This window comes from Danio rerio, chromosome 14 (assembly GCF_049306965.1).
Source record: "Danio rerio strain Tuebingen ecotype United States chromosome 14, GRCz12tu, whole genome shotgun sequence".
NCBI lineage: Eukaryota > Metazoa > Chordata > Actinopteri > Cypriniformes > Danionidae > Danio > Danio rerio.
This window is the reverse complement of record NC_133189.1, coordinates 17,408,658-17,428,603: the sequence shown is the minus strand read 5'-3', so window position 1 is coordinate 17,428,603 and position 19,946 is coordinate 17,408,658. Positions and strand designations below refer to the sequence as shown.

The 19,946-nt window shown below is 40.2% G+C and overlaps 2 protein-coding genes and 1 long non-coding RNA gene across 3 annotated transcripts in view; 2 read left to right on the top strand and 1 right to left on the bottom strand.

The window, feature by feature from the left end:
* Window positions 1-19,946, top strand: part of LOC101882685 (uncharacterized) — a 396,146-nt gene that overhangs the window by 68,746 nt on the left and 307,454 nt on the right. The gene's annotated exons all lie outside the window — the stretch shown is intronic.
* Window positions 1-19,946, top strand: part of uvssa (UV-stimulated scaffold protein A) — an 84,749-nt gene that overhangs the window by 6,759 nt on the left and 58,044 nt on the right. The window contains exons 3-4 of the mRNA NM_001346152.1: window positions 18,160-18,490; window positions 19,022-19,142. Of these exons, the coding sequence (NP_001333081.1) occupies window positions 18,160-18,490; window positions 19,022-19,142 (452 nt within the window). The remainder of the gene's footprint in view (window positions 1-18,159; window positions 18,491-19,021; window positions 19,143-19,946) is intronic.
* On the bottom strand, window positions 1,340-2,119 carry LOC108192158 (trypsin inhibitor ClTI-1-like). The gene is made up of 4 exons (XM_073921721.1): window positions 1,997-2,119; window positions 1,757-1,803; window positions 1,572-1,678; window positions 1,340-1,485 (listed from the first exon to the last, which is right to left on the bottom strand). The coding sequence occupies exons 1-4, from the start codon at window positions 2,031-2,033 to the stop codon at window positions 1,413-1,415; spliced, it is 264 nt and encodes an 87-aa protein (XP_073777822.1). The 5' UTR covers window positions 2,034-2,119; the 3' UTR covers window positions 1,340-1,412.

Sequence of the window (19,946 nt, the reverse complement as noted above, 5' to 3'; positions counted from 1 at the left end):
CCCTATCATACACCCAGCGCAGTGTGGCACAAGGCGTGACGCAGTAGTCTTTAGGTAGTTTCAGCTTGGTGCAAGAGTCGTTTTGAGGCGTTACGCTACGCTGTTTAAATAGCAAATGCATTAGTGCTCATTTGTGCACCCATAGGCGTTCTGGTCTGAAAAGGAAGGCATTCTAAGGCGGACCGCTGGCGCGTTGCTATTTTGAGAAACTATAATAGATTTTTCATTAGACCAAAACTAACCCGGTCTAAACTCCGGCGCAGAGTTGCGCCTCGCTTACACACTGCTTAATACGAACAAGAGAGCAATAGGCAAATATGAAAAAACTGTAAATATTAAAGATATATATAGGATATAATAAGAATAGATATAGAATATAAATATAAAGGATTAAAATATTACAAAACATATTATTTTCTAGCCTACATAAATATGAAAAACCACTGCTTTTATGTCTTCTTCATCTCGGGAGGCTTTTTCAGTTCATTCATAACAATTTGCTTTTCTATAATGTTGTTATTATTATTAGCAGTATTATTTATTATATCCATATTTATATTTGTTTTGTTAAAAAACAAGCTTAGATTTGCCCACCTGTCAGGGTTTAGACCATATGGGGCAAAGCATGTGTTTTAGGATATAACTCAGGTTTTGGAGCACATTTTGCTATTATTATTCATTTATTCGTTTGCTGGAAATTAGAACTGAATTTAGAAATAGTTTTGAAACGAATATTTGCGCTAAACAAACAAAAGTATTTGTTTTATAGACTAATTGATGTCTGTGCGTAAAAGTTTCCCTATCCAAGAGCGAAAGTGAAAGTGATCCATTATCTCTCATTCTCACGCAGTAGATGCTCTGTTTAACAATTTTCTGTTAAAAAACTGTTAACTGTTTGCTAGTGAAATGCTCATTTTTTCCACTTAGACTTACTTTGCGTCCTGTAAATAGCGAATGCTCTCTTGGCGCGACGCAGCTGACTCTTAAAAGGAATGGGAGATGAGACTCTAATTGGTTTATTTTCAAAACACACCTATAACTCATTAAGAAAATAAACTCAAACCTTTTAGACCATGCGCCGCGGCGCAATGCAGATTTCCCGTCCTTAAATGAGCAAAAACGCGTCCTGACACGCCCTGAAAGCATTTGCGCCCTGCGTTTTGCGCTCTACGCATGGACCGTCAAAATAGAGCCCAATGTGTTTAACAAGTGTAAATCTGACTTACTGACAATGTGCTCTATTTTAAGAGCATTGTGTTATAATTTGACTTTTATTATCTCTTAGTTTCAATTTTCCACAGGCTCTAATATCAGAATGCAAATAACAAAACACTGACTTGCATATTTATGTTTTATTTAAAGATTAGAATGCTTTAAAAAAGACCACATTTAAAGCATCACGTTTCCAGCCTTCATGTCAGATCCCAAATAAAATGAGCTCTGCATTCACCCATTTTGGAAATTGATATGTTGGTCTTGTCCTCCCTGCAACAAGACGAACAGTTTAAATAGAACATTTAAACAAGTCGATAAAGACTTAACAATAAAAAACTTGAGTAAGGGCTACTTACTTATTTTTCAAACACAGCATGCACTCATTTCCGTATGTGACTCCATCTGTACCACACACAGGCTCATAGTTCCGGGGACACATTACATTGTATTTAAAGCATTGTGGCTGTAAAAAAACACACAAACCACATTAAATACATACAGTATAGTTGGTAAAAATGTAAGGTAATATTGCTCAACTTACATTTATATTGTTGAAGACAAAAGGGAAAGCAGCCGATCTTGCCAAGGCTGTTCATAACAATGTAAAAACAAAATACAATTATTAAAATCTTTCCTACACAAATATTGTAGTTTAAACCTTGAAGGAATAACTAAACATAAAAACAATGATAAAATGAAAACATAATAAAAGCAACAATTTGATATACAATGTGCTGAAAACTTTAAACTTTGTTGTTTCTTAATATGTTTTAAAACTCACCTGCCAAACAAAGTACAAGAACAATCCGTGCCAGCATAGTTGTTTGTTTACAGCAATGTGTTGAAAATGTAATTAATCACTTTCATGTGTGGTGAGCTCCTTTTATTGCACTTTATTTCCCACCCACAGACAAATTTACAAAGTGACTACAACGAAGTCTTGTATTTGAATATTCATTAAGGTGCTGAACATTTGGAAAGTATACTTCACTGATTGGCTGACAAACAAATATGTGTGCGAGGGCAGTCAGCGAATTAAAATGGAGGGAGTAACAGCTGATAAATATTGATCATGTTATGTACCAATGCTCACTAATCAACATCAGCAGCATTTATTTAATAATCATAAGCTAGTCAGAATTGAAATGACTTTGAGTATTGCTTTGTAATAGGTAGAGAAGGTCAAATCTGAGAGAGTGGTAAATGCATCAGACTGAAGTTATATAATCTTGCAGTTCCAGGCATATAGTGGACTTTTGTTTGAAATACTGCAATCATTGTTCAGAATTGACCAAATGAAGTTTTCTTTTAGGCAGGCCCGGCGCCAGGAAGTCAAAACTGAGGGGGCACTTTAAATCGATAGGGGGGCACTAGACCTGGTGACTAATTTTGGTCTCTTGTTTCTTTCATTTAGGCTATTTATTCACATTTATTATTACTTTGCATTACTGCCTAAGTTACTAATATAGGCTACGTTTTAATAGTAATAACAATATGCAGTTTCGCTATTACGAATTTTATTAACGATAGTAATGCTTACCGCTTATTAATGCAGACGGATGATGGCTTCAGTGCCAAACGAGTGCTTTAAATCATATGTTATTCTCCTTATTTCCGTTTTATTTTAAATAACAGGCCTATGAATGTTTAAAGTTTTAGGTAAAGACGTCAAATTATGCCCACACATGCAAGCTGACCCACGATCAGACTTCATTTAACCGGTAAATAAATATAGTGAAATCAGCTTAACCGAGTCATCACGCTTCACGTAGCCTATTATCCAACCAACATCAGTGTTAGGGAAAAGCTAAATGTTACAATCTAATGTCATTTAAAACAATTACTTAGTTTCATTTTAATGCATTAGTGTAGCCAGAAAAATACCTAAAAACGATACCAAAATTCACAAGTTATTACCGTGAAAATTGGTTAAATTTTGGCACGGATAACACGCAACTCAACATGCTATATAACGTTCGAGGTTACTAAAGTAACCCTTCGTTCCCCGAGGAGGGGAACGGAAGCACTATAAGTGGATTTGATTTGTAAAATCCACGCATTGGGAGGTTCGGTTCAGAAGCTACTCGTCTGAAAGAGTATTGAACGGGCCAATTAAGAATGAATTGGCAGCGCAAGCCTGCGCAGGTGAGCGGCATAAGCAATCAACTGAGTATATAAGCTCACCTGGCGCCAGCAGACGCTATCCTTTTTAAGCTGAAGAGACTTTCAACAGCTAAGGGACAGTCATTATGGCGACGGAGTATAGTGCTTCCGTTCCCCTCCTCGGGGAACGAAGGGTTACTTTAGTAACCTCGAACGTTCCCCTTCGGGGGGAACTTCAGCACTATAAGTGGATTTGATTTGTAAAATCCACGCATTGGGAGCCCATTGAAAGCGCCATAATGACTGCACCTTACCAACACCCCCGATGAGGAGATAGTCAAGCAAGCGTGACGCACCCGCATCATGGGGGGCGCGGTCCTCCAACGTGTCCCTGGCCCTAATTTATCCTACTTCAACAGAAGTTTTACGGATTTAGATATATTTTTTGGGAAGTCGTGAGCATCTAGATAATTCTAGGAAAATACGACAGTACGTTGGGAAGCGTGCAATCCCGATAGGGAGGACGCTGCGGAGGCCATCCGTTACCCAAGGGGGGATAGATGGCAGAATTTACATATGGACTAGCCCTAAAAAGGGGGAGTACGCATAGCAAAGAGTGGTTAGCGGGGAGGGAAGACACGGGTCCGCCCAGGGGGGGGGACTTAACCGTGGCTGAATAAGCATATGGGATCGCCTAGTGGGGACCACGCATAGCAGGCACCTTTACCCAAAACGCGGGCTGACCAGCGGGCAGACCTACAACGTAGTGGGCCAGCAAGTGACTCCTCCGCTGAGTCAGTGCTGGGGGCCACGGAGGAATCTGCAGGGCTCACCTGACGGGGAACTTTACTGACAGATAAAAAGGCGCACGTATCTCCGTGTTAGGGAAAATGGCGCAGCAAGCGTGTTTCAACACCCTACCGAATTGTTTCCTCAATCACCAAGGGTTACCTAATACCCTTGAGGAAACCGGCTCCACTCGCAGATTGTAAAACCTTGCAAATGTGTTGGGTGTCACCCAGCCCGCAGCTCTACAGAAGTCTGTTAGAGGGGCGCCGCGTGCGCGCGCTCGAGAGGATGCGAAACTCCGAGTGGAGTGCGCACGCGCTCTCGGGGGACGCGGCTTATCTCGGCTCTGATAGTGAAAGAAAGGCATCCACAATCTAGTGGGAACTTATTTCGGTACGGCACTTCCCTGCTGCCGACCGTTATAACAGACGAAGAGCTGCTCAGATGATCTAAACTCTGAGTGCGGTCCGGATAATACGCAAAACGCGAACTGGACAATAAAGAAGGGCTGGGTCTGCCTCCTCCGAGGGCAGCGCTTGCAGGCTCACTACCTCGTATTAAAACGGAGTGGTAGGAACCTTGGGCACATATCGCGGGCGGGGTCTCAGGACGTGAGAGAAGCCAGCCCAATTACAGGCACGAGTCACTGACCGAAAAATGCCTCCGGGTCCCCGACCCTCTAATCGATATCAACGCGACCAGCAGAGCTGTCTTCAGGGACAGAAAGATACTGAGTCGAGGATCGAAGGGATCTGACGCGGCTTGTGTAGCGAGGGCGAGATCCTAAGAGGGCATGAGAGGGGGCGGGATGGATTAATTCGCTTAACGCCCCTGAGGAACCGGATGATGAGGTTATGCGTTCCCACGGTGCTGCCAGCCACCGCGTTATGAGAGCGGAGATGGCAGCCACGTAACCTTGAGTGTGGAGGGCGACAGCCTGCTCTCCAGCTTCTCTCGGCGTAAGAAAGCACAACGCTGATCTGGCAAATTACGGGGGTCTTCTCAGCGAGAGACACACCATTCAGTGAATAGACTCCACGTCAGGGCATAGGCGCGCTCGGGGAGGGGGCTCTAGCCCGAGTGACGGTATTAGCCACCGCAATCGGAGGTTACCTAAGTCTTCCTCGCGTCTAAAATCTCTTCAAAGATCGGCGAGGGTGCCAGGTGGTGCCCTGTCCCTGAGAGAGTAGGTGCTCTCTCGAAGGGACTGCCAGGGGAGGGCTATCGCGAGGGAGAGCTCTGACATCCAGGTCCGGTTGAGCCAGAGGGGCGCAACCAGCAACCTGTTCCTCGTCCTCTTCCTGACCTTGCACAGTAACTGCGCGAGCAGGCTCACTGGGGGAAACGCGTATTTGCGCGTGCCCCGAGGCCAGCTGTAAGCCAGTGCATCCGTGCCGAGAGCACTCGGTCAGGGAAAGAACAACTAGCAATGAGCGATCTCGGGGGAAGCAACAGATCGATCTGGGCTTCCCCGAATCGCGCCCATATCAGCTGAACAGACTCGGGGTGGAGTCTCCATTCTCCAGGACGCAAGGCTGCCGTGAGAGCGCATCGGCTGCACGGTTGAGCTTGCCTTAATATGAATGGTGTGCAGCGATTTCAGCCGCGGATGACTCCAGAGGAGCAGACGGCGGGCGAGCTGAGACATGCGGCGAGAGCGCATACCCCCTATACGGCTGATATACGCCACCGCCGCCGTACTGTCCGTCCTGACCAGCACGTGTTGCCGCTCCAGCACCGGAAAAAAACGGTGGAGAGCGAGGAACACTGCCAACAGCTCCAGGCGATATGCCAATGCAACTGGGTACCTTTCCACAGGTCCGCAGCCGCATGCCCGCAACGCACAGCCCCCCAGCCCGTGTTGGAAGTGTCTGCTGAAACGACAACAAGACTGGACGCCTGTTCTAGAGACACCCAGGCCTGTAGGAACGAGGGGTCGCTCCAAGGGCTGAGGGCGCGGCGACACAGCGCAGTAACAGAGACTCGGTGTGCGCGCGCGTGCCATGCGCGTCTGGGGACTCGATCGTGAAGCCAGTGCTGAAGTGGTCTCATATAGAATAATCCGAGCGGCATGAAGCGGCTGCGGATGCCATATGCCCCAGGAGCCTCTGAAATAGTTTCAGTGGGACCACTATTTTACTGTCGAGCTCTCTCAGACAGTACAGCATCAGCTGAGCGCGCTCTCCGGAGAGGCGCGCTGCCATGGTGACCGAGTCCAGCTCCAGCCCGAGAGAAGAGATCCTCTGCACGGGGGCGAGTTTGCTCTTTTCTCGGTTGACCTGAAACCCCCACAGGTGGAAGTGCCAGAGCACTTTGTCTCTGTGCATAATCAACTGCTCCGAGAGAGGGCAAAAATCAGCCAGTCGTAAAGAAATTGAGTATGCAGATGCCCGCGAGCCGAAGGGGCGCTGAGGCACCCTCCGCGGGCTTGGTGAGGACCCGCGGAGACAGAGAGAGCCCGAAGGGGAGGGCTTTGTATTGCCAAGCTCGACCTTCAAACGCAAACCGCAGAAACTGTCGGTGGCGAGGAAGAGTGGAGACATGGAAATACGCGTCCATCAGGTCTAATGCTGCAGACCAACCCAGAGGACGAACGCACCGGAGGATGCGCTTCTGCGTAAGCATTCTGAACGGCAGCTTGTGCAGGCAGCGGTTCAAAACGCGCAGATCTAGGATTGGCCGTGACCCACCGCTCTTTTTGGGCACGATGAAGCGTGGGCTGTAAAACCCACCCTCCATCTCGGCTGGAGGGAGCGGCTCGATTGCATCCTTCGCCAGGAGGACAGCAATCTCCTCTCGCAAGACAGGGGCGGACAGGGGGCTGACCCTGGTGAATACACACCCGTGACTTGGGGGGCCGTTTCGCGAACTGAATCGCATAGCCGAGTCTGATTGTGCGTATGAGCCACCGCGAAGAGCTGGCCCGCGCTAACCAGGCAGGCAGAGCTCTCGCTAATGGACTCATCGCTACAATCGCTGACGTACCAGCAGTGGGGCAGCGCGGAGTGGGTGTGCTGATCCGGGAAGCTCGCGGGTCCCACGGAAAAGCTGGAGGTGAGATATTTGCTCTCACTCCAAACCCGAGCTCCGGAGGGGAGGCTCGAGGGGTGGGAGAAAGGAGACCGTCCTCCCAGCGCTCGTGAGCCACTGGCGAAACGCACCGAATCTGCAAGCTAGAAAGCATAGCGTCCCAGACTGGCAGATTTCGGGCTGTCACATCTGGGGAAGTGAAAAGTGCCCTTTCATAATGTTTTCATGGCAGTAAAAAGTGCCGTTGGAAATGGGGCCCCGCCCTCCAGCGGGGAAAGAGCAAGTTCCCTCTTCTCCAGATGGCCTGTCCCAGGGGCGCTTCGCGGTCCGTTGCCGGACTTAGCGGCGTTCTGGGCAGGGGGGCTGCCTGCTTCCGAGGTGCCCGACGCGCTCGCTTCGCCTGAGGCGTGTGCGGGGGCGGAGCAGCTCTCGTAGGCGGGCGCCTTCGGCGAGGAGCAGGTATGAATGGCACGGCGGGCGGAGCGGGCTACGGACCGCCGATAAGACATCACCCACCAACTGCTCTCTCACCGCCTTGAATTCCTGGGTGAATTCACAGACAGTGTCGCCGAACCTGGCTGGGGATATGGGGAAGTCAAGAAAGCGGACTTTGTCGACTTTGCGCATATCAGCCAGGGGTGGCGCTCCTGGACCACTAATGTGGACATCGTCCTCCCCAACGCACACGCAGCGGACTCAGTAGTCCGAAGAGCTAAGTCGGCGGCGGTGCGAAGCTCGTAAGCCTGGGTTGGACCCACCCTCGTGCAGCTCGGCCAGCGCCTGCGCTTGGTAGCGCTGGTAGGTGGCTATCGCATGCAAGGCGGAAGCAGCCTGGCCCGCAGCTATGTAAGCTCTAGCTCTGAGGGAGGTAGATAACTTACAGGCTTTGGATGGGAGACGAGGCGGACCCCGCCAAGAAGAGGCGCCGCGCGGATTTACCGCCATCGCGCACTCAACCTGAGGAATCGCCACATACCCCCTGGCTGTTTCACCGTCAAGAGTGGTTAGGGTGGAGGAACACGCAGCACGAGCAGAAAAAAGTGCTTTACAAGACCGCGTGAGCCTACTGTGCACCTCCGGGAAGAAGGGAACGCCCCTCTAGTCGGTCCGGCCGCGGAGCTGGGGGATAAACCATCTCCAACCCACGGCCGAAGCAGCCCGGGAAAGCACGGCTAACATGTCCGTTTCAGGATCCGTAGTGACAGCGCTCACCAGCCCGAAGGGGGCGAGCGGGTCTGGATCATCATCGGACAATGAAAGCCCACCCTCCGATGCCGCGGTGGACATCTGGTCTCCGGTGTCATCGGGCGTAAGGGCTACCATCTGTTAGACGGATCGCTTCCCCCGCCCGAAGCTTGGATGGAGCGCTTAGAGGAGCGGGAGGTCCGCGGGCCCGTGGGCGACGGATTATCTCTCGCTGAAACCCTCAGATCTGCCCGAGTGCCCGCTGCAGAGCAGGGGACAACTGGGGTGGTTCACCCTTTTGCAAAGGCTAACCGCGATCTTGCGCAACAGTCATGGCATCGCAATGACGACATGAACTGCCCGCGAGCAGCGCATTAACATGCTGGACCCCCAGACATGTAACGCAATGCCCGCGCCCATCATCCGAGGACAGGAAACCACCGCATCCAGAAACGCACAGTCGGAGCGCCGTCCTGAAAAGGACGTGCTGCACGACTGTGTTGCTCTTTCTGTGAAGTTTGCAACTTTATACGCACCGCTCTGGAGGACCGGACCCAAAGAACGCCAGGCAAGGGAGAAACCCAGCTCGACCGTCTGCCACTGCGTGTACACACTCTGGACCGGGAGAATGCTCTCGTTCGCTCAGAATCGCTGGTCACAGCAGGAGGAACCCTCATCGACTCGATCAGAAAGTCTCTGAAGCGAAAAGGATAGCGTCTGCTGGCGCCAGGTGAGCTTATATACTCAGTTGATTGCTTATGCCGCTCACCTGCGCAGGCTTGCGCTGCCAATTCATTCTTAATTGGCCCGTTCAATACTCTTTCAGACGAGTAGCTTCTGAACCGAACCTCCCAATGCGTGGATTTTACAAATCAAATCCACTTATAGTGCTGAAGTTCCCCCCGAAGGGGAACAATATATTTTATGATGTTTAATTTTGCATGAGCAAAAAGCAGTATAGCCTAAATGACATATTTTTAAAAGATTATCATTCTGCTTACCTGCAGCAAGTGAGAGGTTTCTCGGTTGATCCGCGATAAATCCACTTAAGCACTATATTCCATTTATAACACTGCAAACTTGACTTAATAAACGCAGAAGGTATTTATTATGTGTTATACCTTGACTGCTGCTGCATAATGGGATGTTTCTCTACACAACTGTAAAAGTGCGCTTTTTAGCAAAATGAACGCAAACATTCAGAGAGTTCTGCGTTTTGTCATTTTTAATTGTAATAATATTAATAATGATATTAATAAATAAATTAAAATATTATTTATATTGTAGCCTACTGTGGGACTGTGCAGTAAACGATTTGTTTTTATTAAAACATTTTTATTAGGCTACATCTTCCCGAACTAAATGACTGGCTGTTGCGTCTCTGCTAAAATTAATTTAACAGCAAATTTCTTATGTGTTTTTTTTCCTTTTAGAGCTCAAGAGAGTTGTGTTTAAATAATTAGTTAACCAAAGCATGTTATGAATAATCCTTTATAAAAACTGGGGGGCACAAATTCTTTCTGAGGGGGCAATGCCCCCCTTTGCCCCCCCGTAGCGCCGGGCCTGCTTTTAGGTTTGTCTGGGTCCCTGGACATGTTGAAATTGATGGAAATTAAAATCAAGACAAAATGACGGAAGTGAAGAAAATTAGCAACCATGTTGTGAGTTTTTGAGAAAACTTGTGATTTTGTTTATATGGACAGATAAAGCAGGTAATGCAGTTTGCAGATAATATTTGTGACTCTAAATCTAAAGGCTCTATTTTAATGATCTAGGCGCAAAGTCTAAAGCGGATGGCATAAAAACATTAAGGGCATGTCTGAATACACTTTTGTTATTTTAAGGATGAAAAAATATGATTTGCTGCCAACACACAGTCTAACAGGGTTGTGCTTATTCTCTTAATGAATTATGGGTTTGTTTTGAGAATAACATGCATTAAACCAATCAGAGTCTCTTCTCCCATTCCCTTTAAAAGTCAGTTGCTGATTTACATGGTGGACTTTGTAACTGTAAAAACTGAAACTGATCGCTTCACTAGCGAGAAAACAGTTAAACAGACCATCTGCAGCTGAGGATAAAGAATGAGTCTCTTCCATTCTGCCTCTTTCTTTTTCTTTTACTCTTTACTCCTTTTGTGGATAAGGAAACAGAAGTTATACGCACTCCACTGAAGACATCCATTAGCCTACTTATTTAATTTTATTTGATAAGCGCAAACATTTGTTTTAAAACTGTTTCTAATTTCCAGCAAACTAATAAATTAACAAAAATAATAAAGTATGGTTAAAAATCTAAGTAATATCCAAACACAAGTCCCATGCCCCATAAGTTCTAAAACCTGACAGGTGGACAAATCTAAACTTTTTTTTATTAAAACAAATAGAAATATGCAAATAATAAATAATGCTACTACAAATAATAACATTATACAAAAGCAAATTGTCATGAATAAACAGAACAAAGTCCCCCAAGATGATGAAGGCATAGAGGTAGTGGTTATTATAATTATGTAGAAAATAATATTTTTTGTAAAATTTTATTCCTTTATTTTTCATTAGTAAAGATATTTGCATATTGCTTTACAGCCAGTGTGTATTGATGATAGGGCCCTAGATCTAGATTCAAAGACTTGCACAATAGTTTAATGGCTATTACTGTGGCCATCAGCTGAACTTTTCAGTCACAGGATGAGGAACTGGCCTTGCCTAATGTTTTTATTAGTGTTGTCAGTTTATCAAAGTCATGAAGCTTATCAAGTCCATATCATGCCATTTAGTTACTTCTGAACCATAAAAAGTTTTTAAAGCATTTTTAAGCCCAAGTTCCCTTACCTCTGCCTTGTTTACAAGATCTACCTATAAAATATTGACAGAAAAATAAAGCAAACCTATAATTTAGCATTTCTAAACTATGTAAAATGCACTAGTTTAATTCACTTGTAAATGATGCAACCATCTGTTGCAATGCAACATTAACCTGCTTGTAAGCTACTAGACTAGCATTTTATAAATGAACTGCAATATAAATCTGCAAATAATAATAGTAATATTTATAACTACGACAGCTATAATAAAACTAAACATGCATAAACATTTTAATACAATTGAGCATTTGTGCCATATTTTCCATCATCAATTCACAATGTTAAAAGAAGGCAAACTGCTGCTTGTTGCTGGATTTTATTATAGGAGCTTAGAGCCCAATCACACTGAATCGCATGGGTACGTTTACATGGACAACAATAATTCAGTTTTAACATGACTAAGACAATACTCTAATTAAGAGTCTTCAATGTAAACAGGGACTTTTGATTACCTTAATCTTACTAAATTCATGATCGAACTAAGCAGAAATTGAGTTAAACGTGGAGTTTGCCTATTTTAGTCGCATTATTGAAGTGCAGTACAAACATGCATACACCTTAATCAAACTATTACCATTATGTAGGACTTTTCACAGCCTTTTGCGACAGGATATTCCATACACACAATGAAAATAAAATAGCAGTTGGATCAAGAAAAATAAAGATTAATCATGATGCATTTTTTGCACTTGTTTTTCTGTCATGTTCGGGATAGGCGAATTTATATAAGTGTGTGTGTGTGTTTGTGTGTTTGTGTGTGTGTGTGTGTGTGTGTGTGTGTGCATATATATATATATATATATATATATATATATATATATATATATATATATATATATATATATATATATATATATATATATAAATTATCTTAGATAATTAAATGCTGCATCACTTCACTGATGTTCATAAATTCCCTGGGGCCTCATGAAATGTGCACTTTAAGACAAAATAATAGATTTTTTAAATTCTTTCTTATTATTGATCCTTGTATGAGTACTGTGAATTTTGGCTGCTTATTTTTTCACATTCTGTTTTTTGTCTGTGTATTTCTGTCTGTGCTAAATCAAGCTTCCTGTGTATTGTCCCACAGCATAGCAAATGTTTTCTGTTATCTCTATAGTTGTTGACCACAATTGAATATTTTATTGTATACAGTAAAATGTATATTATATTAGAAACAAATTAGCTTAATAGGTTTAGCAAGAACCCAAAAAGCTACTCAAAGAATTTCATCATTTAGCAATTCACATTTTCTATGCAGTATGAGAAGGAAGAAAGGTGTTTCTGAAGATAAAAGAACAGTGCAATGGGAAATAGTGACAATTCAAAAGTTATGAAATTGTTCTGATAAAAAATAACAAGAACTAATATGTGCAGCCTCATTCTAGCGGGGTTCAGACCTTGGTGTGAGAGTGTGTTGCAAAAGAGCATTGCTTCATGGTCCCTCTTTTTACATCCAATATACATATTTTTACATCCAAAAATATATCCTTACTATAGTATAAACTTACAGATCTGAGCATATATAAGTACAGCCCACACAAATCTATCTTTTAAATGAATATTTTTTATAGGATGCTTTACAATATTATATTTGTGCATATACATTAGATAAGTAAGTATACTGAAGCCAAATCTGGAGCTTATATGTTAGAGATAAATATAAAATACAAATTTATAATGAGAAAAAAAATCAAGAGAAGCAAAACATTTGAAAAATGTTGTTAAAATTTAGTGGGTTTTATATATATACCCATACAACATACCCATCAAACATATTTAAAAATATTAAGATAATATGATTAAATTCAAGCAAAATATTGTACTATATATATATATATATATATATATATATATATATATATATATATATATATATATATATATATATATATATATATATATAGCACAATATTTTGCTTGAATTTAATCATATTATCTTTCAATTTTTAAATATGTTTGATGACTAAAATATTATTTTAATAAATATACCTGTTTAATCTGTTTTGTTTAAATGGACCAAAATACATTGCCTATATTCACTGAGAAATGGATACAAATATTTATTTTCAAAATGGGGTGTACTCAATTATGCTAAGCACTGTATATACTTATAGTACACCAAAACAGCATGCCAGGTACCAAATCAATACAAAGTTAATACAAAAATAAAGCTATAAACAAGTATTACAATATGCATAATTCTGAATCAGGGCTTAATAACATGGATTTTTACTTACTGTATGGCCTGATCAGATTAGATTTTTATTTGCCTGCCAAGCATTCACTGGCCCTGCCTAATTAACTAAATAAATGTCGTTATAGCTTTCATTGTAATTGACTTATCTAGCCTTATAATACCAACATTTTAGATACATGTCTATTTTCACAATTGTCAATTCTAATTTAGTAACTTAAAACAAAACATCAAAAAAGAACAAGACAACATATAAGCACACGGCCAATACAAGAACAAAAGTTTTGTGCAACACAAGCAAGACAAAACAAAAGTCCACAATAATTAATGCTCATCCTTAGATTTTTTTTTCTTTTCCTATAAATATGGATTTAAAACCTCAATGGCGTGACCTCTGTGTCTTCCTTTTTTTGTTGAACCTCATCACTGAACAAAATGATCCATAATCCAAAATGAGCCACAGAGGGACAACACAATAAACCAGTGTCAGGCCTCTGACAAAACTAAGGGCCCTATCATACACCCGGCACAATGTGGTGCAAGGCGCGGCGCAATAGTCGTTTGCTAGTTTCAGCTTGGCGCAAGAGTCATTTTGAGGCGTTTAAATAGCAAATCCATTACCGCTCATATGTGCGTCCATAGGCGTTCTGGTCTAAAAAGGAAGGCGTTCTGTGGTTCACTGCTGGCGCGTTGCTATTTTGAGAATCTAAAATAGATTTTTCATGAGACCAAAACAAACCCGGTCTAAACTCCAGCACAGAGTTGCACCTCGCTTACACACTGCTTAATACGCACAAGAGAGCAATACGCAAATATCTTCACATATGAAAAAATTTAAATATTAAGGATATATATAGGATATAATAAGAATAGATATAGGATATAAATATAAAAAATTTAAATATTACAAAAACATATTATTTTCTAGTCTACAAAAATATGAAAAACCACAGCTTTTATGTCTTCTTAATCTCGGGAGGCTTTTTCAGTTCATTCATAACAATTTGCTTTTGTATAATGTTATTAATATTAGCAGTATTATTTATTATATCCATATATATATATATATATATATTTGTTTTTATTAAAAACAAGCTTAGATTTGCCCACCTGCAGGTTTTAGATCATATGGGGCACAGCATGTGTTTTAGGATATAACTCAGGTTTTTGAGCACACTTCGTTAATATTGTTCATTTATTCGTTTGCTGGAAATTAGAACTAAATCTAGAAATAGTTTTGAAATGAATATTTGTGCTTAACAAACGCAATTAATTATTTATAGACTAATTGATGTCTGTGCGTAAAGGTTTCCCTATCCAAGAGAGAAAGTGAAAGTAGATCCATGATCTCTCATTCTCACACAGTAGATGCTCTGTTTAACAGTTTTCTGTTTAAAAAAAAAAAAAAAACTCTTAACTGTTTGCTAGTGAAATGCTCAGTTTTTCCACTTAGACTTACTTTACGTCCTGTAAATAGCAAATGCGCCATAAACTCAACCCTTTTAGACCGTGCGCCACGGCGCAAAGCGGATTTTCCCGTCCTTAAATTAGCAAAAATGCATTCTGACACGCCCTAAAAGGGTTTGCGCCCTGCACTTTGCGCTCTGCGTATAGACCGTCAAAATAGAGCCCTAAGAATACTCAAGTGGCAGAACCATGCCAATAACAAAAGGTTTACAGTTACGATCTGCATATAACTTGCAGACCTTCATATAGCCCAGATCATCACGTCATCGCTTCTTCTGATTGACAATGTTGTTGGATCAAAGGTTAATTTAATAAATGAAAACTAAAACCAAGACTGAAACTATTGGTCAAAAAAACTTAGTTATCTGAAATAAAATAAGTTAACAAAAAATTAAAAACTAAAACGGACACTAATAACAGTCAATAAAAAAGTGACTGAAGTAAAATAATCATTATTAAAAATAATAGTGGTTTTCAGAATTATTAAGCACTGGTTCTGTGGAGAATCTAACCTGCTGCTTTTAGGAGAAGCACTTTTACAGACAAACACATTTTCTTCATTAGTCAAAAAAAAAAAAAGTTAACTAGGTATGTTTAGCTGCATATATCGTCACCTTAGAATTTTAAGGCTCTATCTGACATTTTTGTCAAAATTGAGTTATTCACATATTCTTATAAAAAAAAGACAGCTTATTTACGTTATGGGATGTGTTTTTATAAATCATTTACATTTTAAGACTTTCTGGATAAAACCATTTTGTTTTGTTTTTTTTTAAATAAAAAGTCGAAGTCTGGCTTGGCTCTATAAGGTTCTTTCTGTGTACCAATCAGCATTTCAAATGCACACACAAGGATCAATCAGAAACAGCTTTCTTTGTTATTTCACTAGACTGCTCTTTTGACAGCAGGAGAGACCAGATAGAAACACAAAATGAGACTTGACTAAACAATGCCGCTTGCACCACACAAAATTAAGAAGAAACCTGAAACTGCAAATACGTGTGTAAATGTGATGATTTAAAATAATTTATTGACATTGAGATGAAATGTTACATTTTACAATGTTGGGAAAAAAACTGTTATTGAAAAAATTTATATATTTAATGTGACATTTTTTATCGGTGTATATATTTTCAGTGGAACATTTTCAGTATTTAGTCAACTCATTTGCTCATTGTTTGTTTTCTTTTAAAGTCTTTCTCTTTCTTTTAAAGTTTTGAAGGGCAAATCATTTAATTGATGGGGCATATAATTCAATAAATATAATTCAATAATTCATATAAAGCATATAATTCAATAAATATTACCATATTAGTTACATAAAATAACATCTGCACTGGACCAAATATTTAGCACAGCCTTGTATGCTTAATTTGAGCAAGAAAAAAATATTTATTCATTAAATAAATATTATAGAAAGCAAAAATGTAACTTTCTTGAACATCAACATATTGTTACAACATACAATTTTTTTATTTAATTAATAAGCAAACTGTATTTCCTGAAAAGTAATGCTTCAATTAATGAACTGCCAGATAAAACCTTATAATTGCAAGCGGAAAATTACTTTTTTCGAAGCAGAAGGTTTTATCTGCATTTGACCTGTTTTTTTTTTTTTATACTCCAATTTGCACATTTAGGAGAATTTGAATAATTTACATTTTGAGTACATTTAGAGTCTCCGTTACACACGTATTGTATTCTATATGGAATGCAAAAGCTTAATATCTCAAGATCATTTAGGTCACAAAATGATGAAGTTTATCTTAAATTTATTCATTTAAGTTGCATTTGTGTGGCTTTTGGTTCAGTGTCAAACTATTATTCTACTTTTATTACTAATAGGTTTGCACAAGAGTTAAGATAATCTGTGCAAACCCAGCATTTTGCTTTGATTGACATAGGACGTGTCGATCAACAATTAATCCCTCACTGTTTACTCCCCCTTAAGTGGTTGAGAGTTTTTTTTTCTTTTAACACTAACAATATTTTGAGGAAAACTGAAAACCTGTAACCACTGACTTCCATAGTAGCAATAACAAACAGAATAGAATAAAATGCCTTATATTGTCACTGTACACATATACAATGTACATTATATACATGTGCGATGAGATCTCACTACTCAATGAAAACATGTAAATATATCCTTTCAATACAATCACACTAAATAACTAGTTACATTAGAAATAGCTGTAGGCGATAAACAGTAATGCAGGAGCAATGCAGATGAGATGGGGCAGGGTGAGGTGGAGTAAACAGTTCTGAGGTGAAACGATATCTATCTCTCTCTCTCTCTCTCTCTCTCTCTCTCTCTCTCTCTCTCTCTCTCTCTCTCTCTCTCTCTCTCTCTCTCTCTCTCTCTCTCTCTCTATATATATATATATATATATATATATATATATATATATATAAGCTGTACTATGGAAATGTAAGATGATGATAATAATCGTGCAAAATGGGGTATGTGAGGTAGGGTGAAGTGAGTAAACAATTCTGAGGTAGAACAGGAGGCATATACCATATGTAAATATAGGATGATAATAATAGTGCAAAAATAGGGGGTGGGGGTAACAGTTCTGAGGCTGAACGAGAGATACTGTATATACAAGATGACGTATATAATTAGATGTGTTTTGCATAAAGTGCAGTCCATGTGTGGGATCAGTGTATGTGTGAGCTCAGGATGGTAATGGCTTTTGAGAAAAAGCTGTTTTCAGTCTGGTTGTCCTTGTTCTGATGCACCTCTAGCATCTTCTTGAGGGCAACAGGTCGAACAGTTCAGAAGCTAGATGAGAGCTGTCCTTGATGTTCTCAGCTATTCTCAAATACTATGGAAGTCAATGGTCACAAGTTTCAAGCTTTCTCCACAATATCCCCTTTGTGTTCAACAAAAACTAACACCATTAACTAAACAAATTACAACTAAAGTGCACATTTTAAAGTAGTAAATAAGAATTAATTGCTAATCTACTGTATAATAACCTTGGTTGGAACAGGGTGGCTGTTCTGTAAGCATCCAGAACTCCACCTGTTTTGACTATCCATTGTAGCACAGTATCTGTCAGTGAGCAACAATTAATCAATGTGTTTATGTACCGTATACACCCACTGTAAATGTTTCCCATTGTGAGCTGTGGCTAGGAGTGACCAAAATGCAGCTTTAAACGCTAGCCTGAATATTAAAAGAGAGATATGTGTTTATAAAGTGTTGTATTGTATTTATTTATTTTTTTTTTGTGGCCAGAGATCAGCACTAGACATACATGCTCCTTAATAAATCATTCTTTTCTTTTCTGTCTAGAGTTTCCGATAGCTACATTGATCACTTCTATCACTTAATCATGACCCAGCTGAACCAGGAACATGCCGAGATCCGTCTTTCTGCCTTTCAGATGGTCAATGAGGTTTTCAGCCGGTCGCATCACTTCAGAGTTCTTCTCATCACAAACTTTCAGGAGTTTCTGGAGCTTACAGTAGAAACTGATGCTGAGCAGCCTTTGCCTCCACCCAAAGAGGTGGCAAGAAAACTCAGGACACTTGCCATTCAGACTGTGCAGTCATGGCACGCCACGTATGGAGAGGCGTATAAGAAACTGTCTCTGGGATATCACTTTCTTAAGCAGATTAAAAAGGTATTTATCAGGCTGTACCTGTTCTGTTATTAAAGTGTTTAAGTGACATCGGTTTGCACCCTGTGACGCACCTTTGTTGTTATGTAATATGTAATTAAAAGGATCATTAAAAAAAATAAAATCACCCAAAAATAAAATTTACTCACCATTTACTCATCCTTTGTTTCCTTTTACTGTTGAACACAAAAGACAATTTTTAAAGAATGTTAGAAACTTGTAACAACTGACTTGCATAATAGGAAAAACAAGTACTAGTACTATGGAAGTCAATGGTTACAGGTCTCCAACATTTTTCAAAAGATCATAGGTGTAAAAGCTCTAATAGGTTTTTGACAGGTTTAGAAAATGGTAACAGAATTTTAATTTTGGGTATATGCTAAAAATAAAATAAAAATACTATTATTTTAAAGAAGCATAGTTTGGTAAACAGCTAAAATAATAATGTCTTAATTGCACCGTGTTCTTTCATTAAAGTGTAGTGAAATGTTTATTCTAAAATATTAGTGAAAATTGCATTGCATTTTTTTCCAGGTGGATTTTCAGGATGTTGAAGCTAGAACACTGGCTGAGAGAAAGAGACAAGAGGAGAAACAGAAGAGATTGGAAAGAATTTACAAAGAGAAGCTTGACAAGGCCAAACAAGAGATGGAAGGTAAACTGTTATGTTCACAAATAGCAGCTTTCTTGAAAATAGTGGTTCAAAAAGTTGCAGCTAAAGTTCCCTAAAATGTTCACAAAAATGGTATCATTTTGTGAGCCCTACATAGACTACCTGTCCACTTCCGGATTGAGTTATAATTTTATTATTAGTGTTGAAATGTTTACATAATCAGACATGCCTTCTATTTAATAAAAGTAGATCAAGTATTGTAGGATTGTTTCATTTTCGCACATTGTCACACATTGTCCTATTCTGAATCTGAATTCTGAATGTGTCTCATTTATTTCACCCCTATAACCTTCCTAGAAGTTTAGGATATCAAAATCTTAATTTATTGATTATTACTTTGAGACTGAAATGCAGAGGGAAGTGGGGACCAAGCCTTTTTTGTTTGTGTCCTCAATGGGCTATATGCACAGCTAGTGTTTTTCAGCCAATGATGAACTTCATGTAAAAGCTTTATGTGAAGCTCATTTCGGTTAATTTTGCTAACTGACAACCGCAGATCATTAATCGAATATTAATGGTCAACTGGTCAGATTAATATAAAATTATTATTAAATAAAAAAATGACGTGTCTATTTTGCATCTGACACATTAAATATTGCATTTTAAAATACTGATTTATTTTAACATGCAAAAACATATAAATAACAGAACATAACAACAGAACATCTTCACGCAACTGTAGAGTTTTTAACAGCATAGAAAAACAGAACAAACTAAATAAAATAAATAGGCCTGCCATAAAAATAAATTCATTTAAATGATTACTTAGGATTACATAACGAAAAC

Excerpts from the sequence above, each read along its gene's own strand:
- LOC108192158 (XM_073921721.1), bottom strand. The coding sequence starts at position 2,033 with ATGCTGGCACGGATTGTTCTTGTACTTTGTTTGGCAG. Across the intron at positions 1,804-1,996 it reads TCTTGTACTTTGTTTGGCAG|CCTTGGCAAGATCGGCTGCT; the intron begins GTGAGTTTTAAA and ends TGTTATGAACAG. Across the intron at positions 1,679-1,756 it reads TTGTCTTCAACAATATAAAT|CCACAATGCTTTAAATACAA; the intron begins GTAAGTTGAGCA and ends GTTTTTTTACAG.